This window comes from Cucurbita maxima, unplaced genomic scaffold (genome assembly GCF_002738345.1).
Source record: "Cucurbita maxima cultivar Rimu unplaced genomic scaffold, Cmax_1.0 Cma_Scf00013, whole genome shotgun sequence".
In the NCBI taxonomy this organism is placed as follows: domain Eukaryota; kingdom Viridiplantae; phylum Streptophyta; class Magnoliopsida; order Cucurbitales; family Cucurbitaceae; genus Cucurbita; species Cucurbita maxima.
Genome location: NW_019272029.1, coordinates 3,852,654 through 3,872,095, shown reverse-complemented (window position 1 = coordinate 3,872,095; position 19,442 = coordinate 3,852,654). Strand labels below are relative to the sequence as shown.

The 19,442-nt window shown below is 35.2% G+C and overlaps 3 protein-coding genes across 3 annotated transcripts in view; all 3 read right to left on the bottom strand.

Moving 5' to 3' along the window:
* The window catches only part of LOC111488527 (nuclear pore complex protein NUP107), a 12,582-nt gene extending 4,832 nt beyond the window's left edge, over positions 1–7,750 (bottom strand). The window contains exons 1-14 of the mRNA XM_023136300.1: positions 7,516–7,750; positions 6,738–7,036; positions 6,546–6,615; positions 5,393–5,508; positions 4,592–4,623; positions 4,357–4,482; positions 3,827–3,985; positions 3,424–3,516; positions 3,163–3,330; positions 2,767–2,865; positions 2,158–2,390; positions 2,015–2,072; positions 571–659; positions 331–462 (exon numbers count right to left, since the gene is read on the bottom strand). Coding sequence (XP_022992068.1) covers positions 331–462; positions 571–659; positions 2,015–2,072; positions 2,158–2,390; positions 2,767–2,865; positions 3,163–3,330; positions 3,424–3,516; positions 3,827–3,985; positions 4,357–4,482; positions 4,592–4,623; positions 5,393–5,508; positions 6,546–6,615; positions 6,738–7,036; positions 7,516–7,595 — 1,754 coding nt within the window. The 5' untranslated portion in view covers positions 7,596–7,750. The remainder of the gene's footprint in view (positions 1–330; positions 463–570; positions 660–2,014; positions 2,073–2,157; positions 2,391–2,766; positions 2,866–3,162; positions 3,331–3,423; positions 3,517–3,826; positions 3,986–4,356; positions 4,483–4,591; positions 4,624–5,392; positions 5,509–6,545; positions 6,616–6,737; positions 7,037–7,515) is intronic.
* A 708-nt stretch (positions 7,751–8,458) lies between these two features.
* LOC111488636 (oligouridylate-binding protein 1B-like) lies at positions 8,459–12,946 on the bottom strand. Its single transcript, XM_023136494.1, has 12 exons — positions 12,700–12,946; positions 11,721–11,782; positions 11,270–11,372; positions 11,036–11,112; positions 10,897–10,958; positions 10,723–10,810; positions 10,454–10,529; positions 10,348–10,378; positions 9,978–10,097; positions 9,727–9,812; positions 9,183–9,359; positions 8,459–9,078 (listed from the first exon to the last, which is right to left on the bottom strand). Exons 1-12 carry the CDS (start codon positions 12,802–12,804, stop codon positions 8,791–8,793), a joined length of 1,275 nt encoding a protein of 424 aa, XP_022992262.1. The 5' UTR covers positions 12,805–12,946; the 3' UTR covers positions 8,459–8,790.
* Positions 12,947–13,703: 757 nt separating this feature from the next.
* Positions 13,704–16,589, bottom strand: LOC111488686 (protein TIFY 10B-like). Its single transcript, XM_023136581.1, has 5 exons — positions 16,182–16,589; positions 15,853–16,000; positions 15,352–15,665; positions 15,194–15,251; positions 13,704–14,061 (listed from the first exon to the last, which is right to left on the bottom strand). Exons 1-5 carry the CDS (start codon positions 16,357–16,359, stop codon positions 13,902–13,904), a joined length of 858 nt encoding a protein of 285 aa, XP_022992349.1. The 5' UTR covers positions 16,360–16,589; the 3' UTR covers positions 13,704–13,901.
* Positions 16,590–19,442: the final 2,853 nt, after the last annotated feature.

The window sequence follows — 19,442 nt, the reverse complement described above, 5'->3', positions numbered from 1 at the left end:
GGGGGGGGGGGGGGGGGGGAAAGACATTTTCTATTGTTTCACGAGAATGATGAGATAATTAGATAGCTTTAGAATTAATCTAGAATCAAAGCATATGGATGATTACAAAATATTTAGGACCAGCAGAAATTACAAGAATATTCATTTATTTTTCTCAATGAAATAGCTGCTTCTTACCAAAATAAACAAATCATAAAAATATTTAAGAGCAGCACACCAAAAGCAAACATGGAAACAAATTTCATCCCACATCTATAATCCCTCTAGTCTTCTTTTACCTAAATATTCTATGTTGTCCTCATCTAAAAAAAGAACAAGCCTTTTACCTACATGTGTAAAATAAGATCGCCAATATTCATGATCTTCTCTCTGAAGATATCCTTCATTTCTTCAGCAAGTAAATATCGAAGCACGAGCACTAAATGAGCACCAAACCGAATCATTTGAGGATCTCCATGAGGCCTAACAAAATCCAAACGCAAGCATTTTTGAAATGGCAGTATAAGCAAATAGAACCATATCTGTCTCAAACATAGACATTTATCTGTAATAACAAAGACATTACATGACCTGAAAGCATCTTGATCATCTTCTGAAGGTGCTATCCATGACCAGATTAGGTCCAAGAGACGAGGAATGTCTCCAAGCATCAAGATCATCTGGAAAAAATATCATACAATGTAAGATGGAAGTTTTTTCCTTCTATTTCAACAGTAACCAACAGAAGACTAATAAAAAATTATGAACTTTGTTTCCAGTGAAAATCATCATGGGATGACTGATGAGAGAGCTATGAGAAAAAGGACAACAAACCCATTCCCTATCATGTAAAATTGTAAATAAAATACAGAAATTAAGTTTATTTGCACAATCCTAAGACTTGTGGTTTAAAAGTATTGATTAGGTAAATGGATAAATAACGATTTTATAGGAGTAGTAGGCCCCCTTCGCTCATGCACGTTGGATAGTCCATGACTCCGGTACAAAGGTGAGAAGTGAGTAAAATGTGAATGGGGGAAGCTAAAGAAGGATGTAGACTTCTTTTGATATATGCAAATTCTGTTAATAACAGAATGCTTGTACTAGTGCATGTGTAGGGAAAGTTTCCTATGATGTAAATCATGACGGGATGGCAGCTATAAGAAAAAGGACAACAAATTCATTTCCTACCATGTAAAATTATAAATAAAAGACAGAAATAAGGTTTATTTGCAATATCCTAAAACATATGGAAGAGGAGCTGTGATGGAAGAGGTTAAAAAGATACTGGCATCGGAGAGGATGTTTGTGTTGGTAGAGGGCATTGCAGCTGAACCAATTTTACAGAATGGAAACCAAGGAAGACACTAAAGAATCTAGTAGCCAGGTAGGGAGAACTGACTGATGCAACAGTAACTTAACCAACTGGTGAGCTTCTATCAGACCCAAGCTCCAACTAAGGAGGATGATACCACATGGGTTCAAGCACAGTTAAATAGCGAGAGTGACACCTTATTTAGGAAGGTGCGAACAGATGCTGAGCTAGTGTCAGACAAATATAAGGTTTGTGTTTCCATTGAGTGTAGAAATTTTCAGCAGGACACCAGTTAAATACAAGGAGCTGAGAATGCATTTAGTTCAAGAGGATTTCAAAACAAAAAAAGAACGGGAGTCAAATAAAAGTAATAAATTGTGCAATTTTGTAATGATCTCCTCACTTTTCAATACAATCACCGAAACTCTCTTCCTAACTTTATCACTCTACCATCATCAAATAAAAGCAATCAATCTTAGTGTTTTTCAATTTAGAAGACGGCACACAACTAGGCCCAATTCAAGCCCAGGCCACAACAAAAAGTCTTTTGACACCATCAAAATAGAATCTATAAAATTAACCGGCCATCACAATAGAAGAATTAATCATTTGAACAAGTTTGCTCTGCCACACATGTTTCCTCTTTGGTTTAGTTGCACCATTTAATAAGTAAAACCTCGGATAAAATTACCCTGGCCATTCAAATTAAATCTAAAATACCTGAATTTGCCGCTGCTGCTCTTTGCATCCACGATTTACATTTTCATGCACCATGTCGCTGAATCAGGAAAATGAATAGACCTTACATTGTTAACATCACATTACTCATCCTCATGAGTAGTAACATCATATTGTATTCGTACCCTGAATGGAGTTTTTGAAGGAGGGCAGAAATTTGGCGTGGTTGTTGGCTCAGGACTGGAAGTGGCCAACTTTCTGGTCCATCAGAAGCCTGAAAGTTTCTACCACTTTGTCCTGGACTTTCATCTACAGTGTCCATAATGCTTTTGAAAAGATCCATCTTCCCTTGTGAACGAGTGAGTTCAAGATCTACTTGAACATCTAGCCACGACTTTGCCATTGCCCAGCATGCTGACTGCATGCAAATGGATAGTCTCAGAGCATTTGACAGTGTTAAAACAAATTGATATTATCAAAGGTCATCGGAAAAAAAATCTTAGGATAACTCTTTTCCATTATATTAGGTTTCTTGCATATAAGAATATAATTAGATAATTTATGCTTAATTGTGAGATCACCCAAACACCGACAGAAGACAATTAGTCAACACAAAACATTAGCCAATAGTATTGGCAAACAAATATCCACACTAAGAAACTCATCGACCTCCCAGTTCACACCAACTAAATTAGCAGGTCTGTTCATATGCATCCCTAATAGTGAAATGGACAGATCACAGAAGTTTCAGTTAAACATTCTAAAATTTGCAGGGATTACTGCCACAAGTATACCTCCCAATCTGTGCATATAGGAAGTACACGCTTCAAGTTTCCACATTGAGCAGCATATACAGCAGCCTCATACTTCCCACCATCTACTTCAGCAATTTTCTTCAACAATTGCACAGAGTACAAGTAGAAGCAAAAATAAAATAAATGTTAAGAAAAATAATTAAAAAAAAAACATAGAAAACATCTTCTATTCATTGTCCGCCCCAAAACATGTAATAGCATAATTGTTATTGAGCTCACCAGAAGTATACCAGAAGTATACAATTATGATCATACATGTTTACCATCAACCATCAGATAGAGATTGCACATGAAACATTGCTTAAAGAGTTATACAACCAACTTCGAAACAGAAAATAAAACCTATCTACTGCCCTTTGAAATAACAATGACTACCTCAGATGCACAATAAGAAGCCCATTTCCAAAGACGCCATTGGTGGCCAATGCCACTTTCAAGCTCAATGGCTTGTAGAATTCTGTTCTTTCCATTCCTTACCAAGGCATCAATGGAAGGAAAGTGTTCAAATCCACCAAAAGGACACAAAGTTGCAGCTCTCCACGGCTGCCAACATGTTATTAAATGTATCACAGGATGTAAGATGATAAACTGGAGCATTGGAAGGGAAGAAGCCATAGCTCTCAGAGATTTGTTTACCTGTCCTGCTGACCGGCAAAGATCACATGCTTCTTTCATTCTCCCAGCCTTTAGAAGAGTCCAGACATCTTCTAAAAGAGATTCATCTTGTTTCTGTTGAGAACATTGTCAATTACTATACTGCCTTCTAAACTAAAGCGACTCATATGTAGTTATTTTCCAGTCTAAGTTTGTCAATCTTTCTTATATCAATTTTTGTAAAAGAAAAACAGGTCAAATCACACACAAACATCCCAAACTACATGTCCAAAGTATGCAAGGATGATAAACAGAACATGAGATGTGGTGGTAAAAAGGACAATAAAACATCACAAGGCACCAAAGGCTATATATATATATATATATATATATATATATATATATTATTCATTCAAGGCCCAATTTAGCATAAATAAAACCGTACTTTGTCATCTGGCAGCTGATGAGCATGCTCACGTGTTGGAGCGTCAAAATCCAAGTGATGAATAACATTTGTATTAGAAGTCCCTTTCTTGAGAGAACGCTGAGTATTATGCCAAACTCCAGAAGATGGAAGATAGGTACCAACATGAGATCCACGAATCTGTAAAAACATATACAAAGCGTCAAAGAAAACTGGCTAACCCTAGTATAAGTTTTTAAAAGTCACAAAGATATCACTTTCCAAGAGTTATCTCAGGGACTCGATAACCTGAATCTATAAAGTTTCAAGAGCTAAGGGTTTTAACTTACAGTAAGTCTGTTTAGCAATGTCGACCATTATTAAACATATCATGTCAGTGACAGCTATAACTAACAATCTGTGACTTGAGAGCTAGAATAAAACACAGTAGCGGTAGCAAGCAGGACACACAATTAAATACAACATTAATTTTGAAATATATCACAACCATAGTATAAGATATGATTTCTGGTAGTAAATTATCAAGTAAAGTTCTCAGAATAACTCATCACCTTAGTTTCCAAATCAAGTGCTTTAGAGGCTAAACCTTCCAGCCACTCAACAATTCGAAGACATAATTGAGCTGTATGGTCTTCTATGACAAACTGGCAGGCCTCCAAGTGCGATGTTGGGGGAAACTGCCACAAAATGAAAGCTTCATTTAGGTTTTTCACACTTGAGTAATGTTTAAAATGTAATACAAATTCTTATTTTTATTTGGAAGAAAAGAACAAAAAAATACATAACCACAATTAGATCTTTAGGTGTCTCTCTCGTTGCTGCAAGAACAAGATACCAGTATTAATCCCAAGGTCAAATAGTAAAATATTTTCAGTAACAAGCAACAGCATGTATTTTATATATGCGTGAGTGGGTTAGGTGGGTGGGTGAGTTAATCTCCTTCAACAATAGCAGAAAAGACACCGTCCATGCTAGCCAAAATGCTAACAGAAAATAATATTAATTGCCAATAGGCAGCAGTTAGAGAGTGGGAGAAAGAACAGGAAAAATAATTCAAGGAACACCAGAACGACTTTATTATCTTTTTTTTTATAGAAGAGACATTAAAGGCTATGAATTTATCATATAAAGGACCTAGAGGCTGGGGTAGCCTTCCCAAAGAAACTAAAGAAAAACCTTCCAATCAAGCAAGATCAAAAGAAGGCTATAATTACAAAATAATTCTTTTGTGGTTTGAACTCCACCATGTTGAAGTTGTGTATTGTACATTGTTCTAAAAATTGATGCCATCTACACATTGTTATTATCAAGAAGCGGCAAAAAACAATAAAACTCGGTCCACAGCTGTGCTAACGCTCATCATTGTCTAAACAAGCAAGCTTCACATTGAAAAAGAATGTTGTTGCAGGGAAAATTTTAATATACCAAAATTTCAATTACATGCAGCAAGGTTTAAAGTTACACATTTGTTGCCATTTAAACGGAGAATTGAATCAGGATCCAAAATAACATACATGAAACAGAAAACAGAAATTTGTATACAAATACAAAATACAATTTTTAAAAAGTTGAAGAAAGAGATATTTCCTTTCCCATAAAGGTACCACAAGAGGGACCAAGAGGCAGCTTCATCTACAAGAAATTGGGCCTTCTGCCTCACCAATTTGTCTTCAGAAAAGCGGTGCTGAATGTCAGAACCATACCTAGTGGAAAAAAACAAGAAGTTCAGAAACAAAAAGGGATATGGCGCTTAAAGAATTAGTAACAATCAACAGTTCAGTCAAGTTTTCAGCGCACACAATTTTCTTTGCAGAATCAACTTCCTCTTATGCTCATACTGTTATACAGTTGGTTGCTTGTTCTCCCAAGTTCATTGATTGGCTATGGTCTATCAGTAGTAACCACGTCGTTTTACAAAGAGACTTCTTTTTAGATGACTATCACTAGGATGTTGCCTATATATAAAAATGATGCAGAACCTGAGGTAATTTCCTCAATGCTTGCTCTTTGCTTGAAATTTAAGGATTTTCTTACAACATAAAATCAAGTGGAAGATTGCTCTCCCGGTCAATATCTTTTTTTATAAGAAACAATTTCTTTGACGTATGAAAGTTACAAAATGGATCAAAGATCCATGAAGATTACAAAGGTTTTTCCAATTGGCTAAAATGGAAGCATGAGTAAAAAGTAAAGTGACTAGATAATTTAGACCAAGAGGTAGCATAATAAATAACTAGATAATTTACAACAAGATATAGCATAAGGCTCTCCCTCTTCATATCAACAGCCTTTCCTCATTTCTTGCCGGTCGTCCTTTTAAAGGGCTAGGAAAATCTTATGACTTCAATTTGTGCAAGTGTCCCTTCAGTTGATGTGGCCCAATAGAAACAATAGTATTCAACAACAAAGAAAATTCTTCGGGGCTTCTTAAACAATGGAATTTCTCTAACTCTTAGCTTCAATTCTTTTTGTATTATCTGGAAGCGTTTTTTTTTTTTTTTTTTTTTTTCCTTTTTTCTAACTATGTCACCTTGGGTTTTGACTATCCTTCCCCTTCATTTTTATTTCATACCATCAACAAAAAAAATTCTTATCACCCAAAAAAATCTAAATAGATGATAAGATTTCAGAGAAACTATATAAAGACAAGCATAATGTAATCCATCCAACTTATTCGGAAAACCAACAACAAGATGTCTGTAAAATAAATGAAATGAGAACAGCATAGAGGGAAACGTACCTTATCGACTCTGAAACATTGCGACAAGAACTTTCAAATCTTAATATCAAGTCTGGGATAGACATCAATCCTGACAAAATATCTCGAGAGAATAAGACATGAAGTGTACACTTCTTCAAACAAACAGCCCATGCCCAAAGGGAGGACAAACATAAAGAGTAAGAAATGAAATATGTTCGACATAATTAGAACCTTGGATTGAAGAGTCCATCAGAGATGCAAAAAAGGGATAAGTTGTATCTCCACTATTAGATAATGGGTCATTCTCATGCTTGCAAGCCTTCAGTGAGTAGCGAACTGAATCGGGACCTAGAGACGCTACTGAAACTGCCTGGCTATCGCCATCAAGACTTTCAGCATCTTCTTTAAAAGTTTCAAGAGGTGCGGCATTTGTTGGACTATAGAAACTCTGTCCGTCGTACAAAATCCTAGACTCACTGACTGTTGAAAATGAAACTTCCTTGTGAGGAGATATGCTTGAAGGCCTTTTCCTGCATAAGTTTCATGCTAAGTGTGGTATTGCATCAAAAAAAAAAAAAATTGATAAATTCAACAAATATGGGTAATAAAGCTACGTAACAATTTTTTTTTAAAGTGAAAACCCCACTCCAATCAAGAAAAGCTGCAAGGACGGGGCAAGAACAGAGCAACAGAATGCATAGGCAAACAGCATAGCTCAACCCAAACAAATGACAGCCATCTAGACAGAGAAAGTAAAAAAGCAATGCACCCGGCTTGATCTTAACGCAATGAGTTGAAATTGAGCATTAGAAAACATTCGAATCAAACAAATACCAAATAGCGAACTAAGACCACATAGGTTGCTCTTACAAACCCAATAAATAAATTAGTTAATTGAAACCTCTGCTCAAGAAATTAACTTTAAACTGAGTAGATGACGCATTTTCTCGGCAGCATTCATATTTTACCCTGCCGAACGAATAAAGAGAAAGCAAACCGGAGAACGCACCTGTACCGACGAAATCGCTCTCGAATCGTGAGGTCTTCAGGGTCAAAGTAGGTGGGAGAGACGTCCATTTCTTCGTCCATGCTGGAATATGAATTCGGCTTTCCTCACGAAGCACAGAGGATTTTGCTGATTCGAGGGAGAGAGCGGAGAGCAAGCAAGCGCGGGAGTGTGCGGAAAAACCCCTAGGTTCAGTCACCAAAACCCTCGGGGCAGGGGCCTCGCCAATAAAGGCACGCCCAACCCAATTAAACCGCTAATAAACCGGGCCAATTTCAAAGATTTATGGAGATATTTATAAAATTATTTTCTCTTTTACTTCAAATGATTAATTCATTTCTTTTTTCTTTTTGCATTTTTGTAAACCAAAAAATAAAATAGTAAGTTTGTTATAATGAGTAAGTACAAATTCATTCCAGCTATTTTGACCCATCAAATTTATTTTAATAGCATATTTAAACGAGTAACTGAAAGATTTACAGTCATATGCTCTACAATAACTCGAAGATTTACAATCATATACTCTACAATTAGACTTATTTTAATAACTGAGTTGTACCGACCATTTCGACACAGAAGATTTGAACTGATAACACAAGATTAATATTTTAGTCCTCTGATCTGCTCCACAAACTAATTTGTACCCGCCATTTCCGACACAACCGCAAGTACTTAGCATAAAAAAAATTAAAAAAACAAGAAATTGCAGCATTTAGAGAACAAAATTAACACAACAAACTTTGTCCAAATATATTGAAAATTTCAGAACTTCGAGTATAGTGTCCATTACACATTATTAACTTAGGTCGTTTTAAATGTTGTTATAATATATGATGATTATTATCATTATTATAATTATCTCGATATATGAGGGAATATCATAGTCTAAAATTAATTAAATCATTCTTAGTTACTCCTGGCATTAATAATGGCACAAAACAAGCAGTGATAAGAATATTGTGCTCCTCAATCATTCATCATAAAAGGAACAGAAAATGGAAGGAAAACTAAGAACACCCAGCTAGTCCTCATATCCTTTTTCTAAATTCAGATATACTCGGGTACACAATAATGACATTCCATTAACACAGCTCCCAGCCTATTTTTAAAACTTTTTAACAATAAAAGCATCATATACTAAGCCTCAGAAGCTCTCCAAATGAGGAAAACAATAAAAACATCCACCACATCTCTCAACAGAACTAACCACACTCCATCATTTTGTATACATCTCTCTCTCTCTCTCTCTCTCTCTCTCTCTCTCTCTCGTTATGCGCCTTACTGATAATACATGAGCTGCTGAGCTGCCGCAACGTTCTGGAAGCCACCATCATAGATGGCCTGACTTGAGCCAGCGGCACCCATCCCCCCCATGGCTGCCTGCTTTAAAGGATGTGGTATCTGAGGCTGCATAAGTGCATGGACGCTACCCATCTTGCTCATAGCCAGTTGCCGCTCATACGCTAAAATATCAGTTGCCAACAGTCCTGGGATTGAACCTGCTGCCGGGGGAGGAAGCGGGTTCGAGATGGTTCCAGGTGGAGTTGGCTTGCTTCCCCAAGAGCACTGCAAACACAAACGGTACACAACCCCGCCAGTTAGAACTGACTTAAGAAAGCTACTCCACAAACACCTTCTAAAATTATATATACACAAGAAGGAAACGAAACCTTGATCTGTTTGCCACAAAGATACGACTGAGTATTCCCCATCTGAATAGCCAAAGAAGCCTCAGCATGAGTGCTATATCTAACAAAACCAAAGCCCTTATCACGCTGGATGCGAACCTCCTCAATCACACCAGCCCCAAGAGCATGAAAATGGCGATGAAGATCAACCTGCGTGGCCTGTATAAATGAAGAAAAATTATTCAAAAAAATCCAAAATGCCAGTAATCAAAAACACCCAGATATCACTGATATCAGACAACTAGGTAAACGCTACAAGATTATTCTTCGAGAAATTATTCTTTTCCTGCCAATTCCTGGAATAAAATTATAAATTAAACCAGAGCGCCCTTCTAGAGACGGGTAGAATTAAAAGAAACCTCATTTTATACAGCAACCTCAACCAAGTGTTACACTAGCAAAAACTTGGCAAGTTGAGTACCAAAAAAAGTTCATTCTGTTATCTTATCATTGGCAGCTTGGAGCCAGATAAATCATTAAAAAATTTTAAAATAAAAATAACAAAGATAGGAATGAGGTATCTTACCTCTGGAGCAAGATTGCCAACATAAACAGTAGTGTACTGAGGGTTGTTCTCTGGAGCATCACTATTGACCGTCTCTTTACCATCTTCTGCAGAAATGTCAAAATTCATGCAAGTATTGTCAAAAGCTCATTAAACATGGAGTATGAATGATTCTCAAGGTAAACAAAACGACAAAACTGGAACATTCTAAACTTAATAGTTTCTAATGAAAGAAATGAAAACCTCATTAAACATGGGGTATGAACACTCACCAGATGATCCATTTGTAAGTTCTGCAATGCTTTTCACATCTGAGCTCTGCTTGTCTTCATTGGATCCAGCACCTTTTGTAGCCCAGTTGCAACGAATCTGTCTACTCCCAAGCCACTTACCTGAAGGAGACCGTGCATGGTCAGCAATAGGGCAATATAGCAAAAGACTTTCAATAACAAAAGTTAAAGACAATATGCTACTCAATTTCAATGTTGTTATAGATATTTGATAACAATATACCACAATTAAAAGAAATCACAAATGAAGAGATCATCAATCTTTTCTTTTTTCAGCCAATGATTTGATTGTTCAACCAAATGAAAATCTAGTACAAGAAATTAAAACTATCAGAAGCAATTAAGTCCTTACCAGTCAGGTCATTTATTGCACTTTGAGCATCCTGGAAAGGGAGCAAAATTTAGTAGAGAGAGAAATAATGGCAAAAAAATATATTTCAATTAGATGTAGTTTGAACCTGTTGGTTGCGAAAAGAAACAAAACCAAATCCCCTGGAACGCCCAGTCTTCTGATCCCACATAACTCTGGCATCGCTGAAACCAATAGAACACAATATCAGATGTTGTACGATAAAAAAGACAAACTACTAACATATCCATTCCAACCCCAATAGCTTTTTGAGCTGTGGAGTACTGCAAACTTATATCTTGCATAACTAGAAATTACATGCAAAATTCAAAGGACAACAAACAAATTAAAAAATAGTTTCCAGGGGCTGAAGCTTACGAACAGCTTGGGAAAACAGAAAAGCATGCAAACAAAGTAGAATCAGTAACTTCAGGGCTAAGATCACCCACAAAGATGTTGAAATGACCTGTACACAAAAGAAGCAGGTGAATATAGAAGAAATTATTTAAACAGTTGCAACTCACAGCTACTGATTCAGAACAGATCCCACACCTGATGTATCCTCTCTCTGACCACTAGCATAAGCCCAATTTACTTTGATAGGCTGCCCAAACCTGCAAAGCACAATATTGAGACAGGAAACAGAAGTACAAACATGGAAAATGAAAAAAAAATACAGTTCTATACTTACAAATGCCTCCCATTAAGTGACAAAATAGCCATAGCAGCTGATCTGCGATCAAAATAGTGAATAAATCCATAGGATGACTGCATAAAGCAGTGGCAACAAGGATGTTAATAGACAGGAAGGAAACAGAAGACCTTGAAATTATCAGTACTATAAACAATTAGATCTATTCCATTGTATGGGGAAATAAATAGAGTTAGAACAAAGGTTTCGTATCATAGGCTCCTGTGGACCAACCTTCTCCTTTCTAACAAGCTTGCAGCTTTCAACAACGCCTGTACTCCCAAAAACCTCTTGAAGAAGTGGTTCAGTTACCTGTGTATGTACATTTCCTACGTACCTGCATTTCCTCAAAATTAAAGAAACTAAAAGTTTTAAAAAAGGAAAAGGAAAAAAAAAAAATACAAACAAAATATAAGTAATCGACAAAAGTCATATAGTATACATAAAAAATAAAACTCAACAAAAAAAATCTAGCTACTTGGTTGAGATTTGAGAAGGCGTCATTTTAAAGCATAAGCTCAAATTAAATGATTAGAGATCCAGTCTCTTAGGAACTATAGAAACAAAAAGTATGACAACTTGATAGTCGATGACAAATCTGTGACAGAGAGACATGACGACTGCAAGAAAACACAAGTTAGCATAATGCAGAAAAAAGAGGTGAAGCGTCTAAAAAATCACTCACACACTGCGGCAGGTACTTGGATCAAAACCTGGTGGTAAATTTCCACTTGGAATTGGTTCGAGCTGCATAATGGAAACAAAAAAATAAATAAAAAGGAAAATAATGGAATAGTATATGATAGAGAAGATGCATCTTTATGAAATGAGTGAAAAACAAAAAATATATATATAATGGATGCAATCATGCAGATTAAACGAAATCTTGCAACCAAATGAAAAGCTAAACTCGATGGTATTTCAACCAGTACATTGGAGAGACAGAGATCACACAAGTAAAAAGGAAAGCAGTGAAAATAACAGGAAAGACACGGACCAGCTACAGTAACTCAAGATTTCACGTCATAAGGAAATTCCAGTTCTATGATAATGTAAGCTGGTAAAACCTAACTGGGTTGGTGGAAGTCAACTGTCCTCAACCAGGATGATAAATTATGTATAAAATGGTATAATCTGCCTGAACCCCAGAGCGGATTACATTATAAAAAAAAATAAAAAATGATTCACAAACATTATGCATCGACAGCATACACGCCGAATGGAAAATTTTAGCCCCAGAAGTGAGCCACTGCATGCACGTCATACCATCATTGATGGCCCTAGAGCATCTAAAGGGATCCTGTTTCATGTTTTGTTAAGATAAAAGACTTCAAGAAACCAAAAATTAATCCAAACGGGCTCAACATTACCCAGCAGATACCCACAACTAATCAGAACTATAAAAAAAATACGAATACCCATCACAAACATTCAATCTCTCAACACGGGGGAAATCATTTGTTTACAAAAATTCAGAACTCGAAACCGTACAAAGCTATAAAAAAAACACCGCTACGACAGACAGCACCGAATCGGTCATAACTTCACAAGTACTACTCATAGATCGACAGCCAAACCCCACAACAAAAATACAGCAATGGCGAAAGAAATACGTGTAGATCATACGAATGTGAGCCGAAATTAAAACAAAGAAGAACTCGAACCTGAGGGTGAGCTAAGAGACCAGGATGGTAAAGAGACTGTTGCTGAAGCAAAGCTTGCTGCATCAAAGCTTGTTGCTGTTGTTGCTTCAATCTCTGATGTTGCATTCTTATTCCCTCGATCAATTTTCCGCCAAAAAGAACGAAAAATTTTACCGGGAAGATGAGGGTTTTAGGGTTAAGAGTCGAACAAAGGCCAGAAAAAATTGGAGACGGAAAAGCTCCTCCGGGTTGGGGGAAAATCAATTAATGGTTGCAACTTAGAAGACTTATAAAATGCCGTTTAGGGCCCGGGCGAAGATATCATTACGTATTGGTTACACACGAATATATGACTGCCAATCTTATATTGACACGTGTACATCTTCGTCAAATTCCTGACGATCGTTTTTAAAATTGTATCAAATAATACAAATATATCTTATATTTAACTCTTTAAATATTTATTTGAATAAATCTTCGGACACATTTTAATTCTTAAAATTCGTAGATAATTTATTCCAACCAATTGTTTATTAGGTTAAATGAAATTACCTCACCAAAGCAAAATTTTAAAAATCCATTCATTCCATCAACGTCATGATTTTAAAATGTGTACAATAGGGAGAGGTTCATTCCCTCTCCAACCAACAATGACCCGTGTAGCTCTAATACCATTTGTAACAATCTGAGCCCACCGCCAACAAATATTGTCCGTTTTTTGCCCATTACGTATCGTCGTCCGTCTCACAATTTTTAAAATACGTCTAGGAGAGGTTTTTACGCTCTTATAAGGAATGTTTCGTTCCTCCCTTCAACCAAGGTGGGATCTCACAAATTATAGTTTTTTTTATTATAAATAAAAGATAACCTCACCGACCAAACTTTTTAGCTTTAAAGGGATAACATCACAAACTATATAATAGAGTCCTTGACCATAAATTCGATGCTATATGTTTATGTCTATTTACTTGACCATCAATATCTCGAATATTCATTCGAGAATATCATAAAAATAAGCACTAAGGTCAACAAAAAAAACTACTCTTTCATATTGCATCGAAAATTTAGTTAGAAAAAAAATTCAAAACATGATTGGGATAACATTTGTATTAGTAGGAAGGCATAGTTGTTGGAAGGGGGAATTAATTATATGTAATATATAACACAAAACAGCAAATAAATTTGGAGATAGAAACAATTGACCTATGTAATGCAAAACCAAGTTATAAGTTGAGATCGAGATGCTTAGGGAAGCCTTCTTCAGCTTCGACTTCCGGCTCACGAACAGGTTCAGGTTCAGGCTCGTTGGTTGAGCTACTTCCACTTCCTTTAAGAATACCCTCGAGTTGTTGGTTCATTTGGAACGGCTCTCTCGATACAGTCCTAATGATATAAACAATATTGTTCAATCAAACGAACAAAAATAAAACAAAATCCGTCCTAATGAGTATGACAATTATTACAATTACACCCTCGAACTTTAGTTTTTACAGCTAAACTCTCGACCTTTTAATGGTTGTTAATCACAAGGCCAGCAAGCCTAACTATCTATGTCCATGTCCTGATAATGAGAGGTTCAAAGAGGGAGACAATTGCAAAAGTTGAAAGTGCAAGGGTTGCGATGATAAAATCCCTATAGTTCAGGGGTTTCTTTTGCAAATTTCTGGAAAGAAAGAAGAAAAAAAAACAAGGATAAAGAAGAAAGTTTGGGGATTCCTGCCTACAAATGGAATAATCTTTGTGATAAATTGTCAGCACCACAGTTTCAAATGTGTTCATCAATACTTTTTGAAGACCTTAAAAAGTAGTAGTTCCCCAAGTTTTACAGTGCTCAGCTTTGGGTTACAAATTGTTACTGGGTTTATACAAACAGTGATTCATCTTTCTGTGTAACAAGACAAACATCTACAAATTCACCCTTCAGTAACTTTTCTCCATATCTTTTAACCACACCAGGTTTATATGGCATATGAACTGAATTTTTCATTGGATTGTTCTCTTCTATGATATCTGTATTGGGTAAGATTTTCCTTTCCAGCCAACTTACTTAAGTTTTGTTTTAGTTCTAAAACTAACAAGAGAGAAGGAAAAGAAACATATTTAGAAAGCTTTAATCTTCAAGTAAAAACTAAATTATGAGAAGTACCCATCCAAATCCGTTACACGGATGAACGAAATTTAAAACTTGAAATGATATGATAATGGTATGAAATGAAAACTAGAGTACGAACAACGTCGCACCGGTCGAAACTAATATTGTAATATGTTCTTCAATAAACCAGGTTTACAAAACACTATTTCCGAGTAAATCTTATTTAAACTAGACTATAGGAATAAATTTTGACATGTTTTCTGAAACCAATCAACATTCTTTTTGCTAAAAAAAGGAAGAAAAACCCAAAACAGGATCTAAATAACAGTTTTGGAGAAGCAAATAGAGAAAATCTTAACCAGAGAGCTCTGTTCAACTTCAAAAATCAAAGAGGAAGAACAAAAACAATATGAAAATCAGTACCTGTCTTTTCTCTTCTCAAGAAATCGGTGAAGGGAAGCCCTCCTAGCAATAGGCAAATCTGCCCAATAACAAAAAGGGGGTCAGAAAATCAAATTAAGAACACCAAATCAAGATAATCAACCAGAATCCATCATTGAATTTTCCATGGCGATTGTTACCAGAAGATTTTTTTGTCTCCGTTTGCGGTTTCAGTTGCTGCTCCGGTGCCGGCTTCACCGGAGCTTGAGTTTTGGACACCACATTTGGCTCACCGGCGGGAGCCTTACTGTAGGGTTTTTCCAAAGCAGGACCGAATATGTTGGGGGAGGCGGCTGTGGGGGGAACGGCGGCGGTGGAGGAGATGCGTCTTCCCTTATCAGCCAAGGCCATGATCTCCTTGGCCCTTTCGTTTGGAAAATCATCGTACACCAGAACTTTCCCGGCGTAGAAAATGGTCATTTGAGCGGTTGCAGGTTCCGGTGTGGCCGGTCTCCTAAAACAATCGCCGTGAAGATAATCAGAAATTAGAACTCCATTTCATAGGGATATAATTTAACCTAATAATTATCTTCTTCGCTTTGGCACTTTTCTCTTGGGCAACAGCAGTGAGCAAGTAATTAAAAAATTGTACTCAATTGAAAAGGAAATTAGCCTAAAAGTTGAGGGGAATCTCTGAGCACCTGAACTCGCCCTTATTGATGGCGTTATTGGAGAATCCCGACGAAGGAAATCCGACGAACTTCGGCAGATTATCCTTTTGCTGCCGTGTAGCGTCGGAAGAAATGGCCGTATTCACCATCGGCGGCGGCTTGGCCTTTTCGAGTTCATCTAGATCGTATCCCAAAAAAGGGAGGGGAAAATCTCGAGTAAGTTCAAGGAGATTGGAATCCGATTATCTCGGCGAAGATCTAAAAATTCTGAGGGTTTCAAAATTCGTACAAAGAACAAAAAAAAAAAAAAAAACAGAACCAATTTATCCCTCCCAACCAAATAATAACCAAATCAATACCTCTCGGCTTCTTCCTCAGAGCCATATCGGAGCTCAAATCGGCAAGACTCCGTTTCTCCTTTAAGAGTTGGCTCAGCAGATTACAGGCCTGTGAAAAGTTCGATTTCTCCAGCCGCTTCGCCAGCTGCTTCCGTTCGGAAAATCTCACGCCTCCGCCGGCATCCGATGGATTCGACATGACAAACAACAACAGCAGCAACAGCAAGAAATCAAAATCCCCAAAATCTACCCAGTGGTTGCTGAATCTACGTAGTGAAAAATGGAGTGACGATGGTTTCGCCGGCTCCGGTGGACATAGACGGCGGAGATGAAGAAGACAGGAAGTATAACAGGTCAAATTTCTTCACAGTTCCAATGAGGAAACGAATTGGTCTCTATCTGCCTGCGGCTTTGAAAAATTGTATTACTTAGCAATAAAAAAAGTGAGGAGTTGAAGCACGTTTTTTTGGAGCGTTGAATAGAAAAAAACAAAATTCGTTTATTATTTTTATTATTATTATTATTATTATTATTATTGCCAGAATAAAAGTAGAACAAAAAATATCTGTAACCAAGACCTTTCTTTTTTTATCATTATTATTACCACAACAGGTTTTAAATAGTTTTCAAAAAATCAATTAAACCTTTGATAAAAATAATATTTACATTTTGATAAGAAGAAATAGAATTAATATTATTTTATCTGTATATTTTTTCAAAAATTATAAATTTAATCTCAACTATTAATTTATTATTATTATTTTCAAAAAGTTTTATTCCATTTGAAGTATTTTATTATGTAAGGATTATTATTATTATTATTTAATCAATAAAAACTGAATTTTAAACTAAAATTATATTTTTAATCTTTTTATTAAATACCAACAAAATATTATTTGACGCGTATAAGAATTTATACAAATTTATCTATTTTTTAAAAAGTAAAAATTGACAATTTTTAAAAATTTAAAAATTTGGAGAGGGAATTGAGACTTAAATAAAATAATATAATTTGATATATATATATATATATATTTATTTATTTATTTAATTACAAGTGATTATATTTATCTCTCCCGAGCGTGTGAAAATAACAAGCATGTGGGCAAAATATTAATTTTTAAAAAGTCCACCCCCACTTTTACTTTTATTTTATCTTCATCCCTAAATTTTCATAAAATTCTATTTAGTCCTTTAACTACGACATGTTTTTTATTATAATGGTTGGATGATGAAAGTCTCACATCGACTAATTTAGAGAATGATCATGGGTTTATAAATGAGGAATACTAACTTCATTGGTATGAGATCTTTTTGGGAAGCCAAAGCAAAGCCATGAGAGCTTATGCTCAAAGTGGACAATATCATACTATTGTGGAGAGTTGTGTTCATCTAACATGGTATCAGAGCAATCAAGCCGTACGAAGGGGCAGTCAAAAAACTCTAAACGAGTCAGTCCCACATTGGTTAATTTAGGGAATGGGTTTATAAGTGAGGAATACTAACTTCATTGGTATATTGGTATGAGGCTTTTTGGAAGCCCAAAACAAAACCATGAGATTGGGCTGAGTTAGAGACATTTTTAGACTCATCCCAATTATTCAAATTGTAAATTTTTCCAACTAAAAAATGTGAGATCTCACATTGATTCAAGAGGATAATGAAACAATCCTTATAAATATGTGGAAACTTCTCCCTAACATACGTGTAATGTAGAAACTCACAAGGGAAAATGCAAAAATCTTGACGGAAATCCGGTAAGGAAACGGCCAAGAGGACAATGTCTAGATGAATACCGATTTCGTTATATAACTCTGAAAGACACGCTTTAAAACTGTGAATCTAACAATGATACATAACAGGTTAAAAACGAACAATATCTGTTAGCGGTGAATTTGGATTGTTACCAATGATATTAGAGATAGGTTTCGTACTGTGTGAGACACTAATCAAAGTAAAGCTAGAACCTCTCTGTAGCAAAAACGCTTTAAAATTGTGAGGCGACAACAACTGCTATTAAATAACTAACTCAACACTAAAATTGTGGTTCAAGGAAGCGACCTGAAGTGATCTAATAATTAATAAAATAGATGGTAGACTAATTATCAAATCTTCCTACTTTATTCGTATTTTATTTACTAATCTTCTTAATAGATGGTTATATTTTTTTACCTGAACAACGTGTATACAAAAATATAAATAAAGTTGGGTGTATTTTTCCATATATATAATATATATTGGTGTATTTTTCAAATAACCTTGTGAACTTAGTTTTCAACACAAAAATATTCGTTATTCACAACATAAAATTAAAAAAAAGGTGGAATAAAATGTTTGAATCTAGGGTCAAAAAGGGAATAGAATAAAAATATGTGACTACTTCAGCAATATTCGATTTTATTCCCTTTATTTTTCTTCTTATTATTTTTTAAAATATTATCGAAACAGGTAAAGTTGACAAATAATTTTTTAAATAAAGAATAATTGTTACATAAATTTTAAAATATGCTTTTATAAGACCATTTATACACTCAACCTTTTAAATTAATTCACCGTCCTCTTCTATCTCGTCCTATTTTAATTACCATCCATTTTAAAAATATTTATTTTGGTTCAGACTGATCGAGGTGAAATTTTCTATTTTAGGTCCATATCATTGCATCATATTTTATCAACATTTCCTCTTAAATTATTTTTTATAGAGATCGAAGTAGAGATTCTTCGTAAGGAATTTATAGGGGTCGAGTTCTCCGTGTGAAAATTTTCTCCTTAAGGAATTTGTAGGGACCATATTCTTTATATACCCTAAAAAATTCTTTATTTGTTTTTTTTAGAAGTCGAGGCCGAGATTCTACCAAAGGAATTTGTAGGGATCATCTTTATATGGAGTTTTTCTCGAAATATATATATATATATATATATATATATATTTTTTTTTTAATTAATTATTTATTTTTTATGAGATGAGACAAAATTTTCATACGAAATTTATAGAGATAACTTATATATATCAAGATAAATATAATAAATTTTCATTATAATAGGATCTAAAAAATTAAATTTTCACTAGCCTTCCAACTGAACCTATTACTAATCCAAAGTTAAAAACATTCAATAAGCATTAATTCTTCGTCTATAAAATTGGATAGACTTAGTTTAACTATCATTTCATATGTTACACACTAATTTAAATCGAGATATATGATCTCACCTCTGTAGCATCTCCATAATAATATTATTATTTTTAATTAATTAATTAAAAAAAAAAAAAAAAAAAAAAAA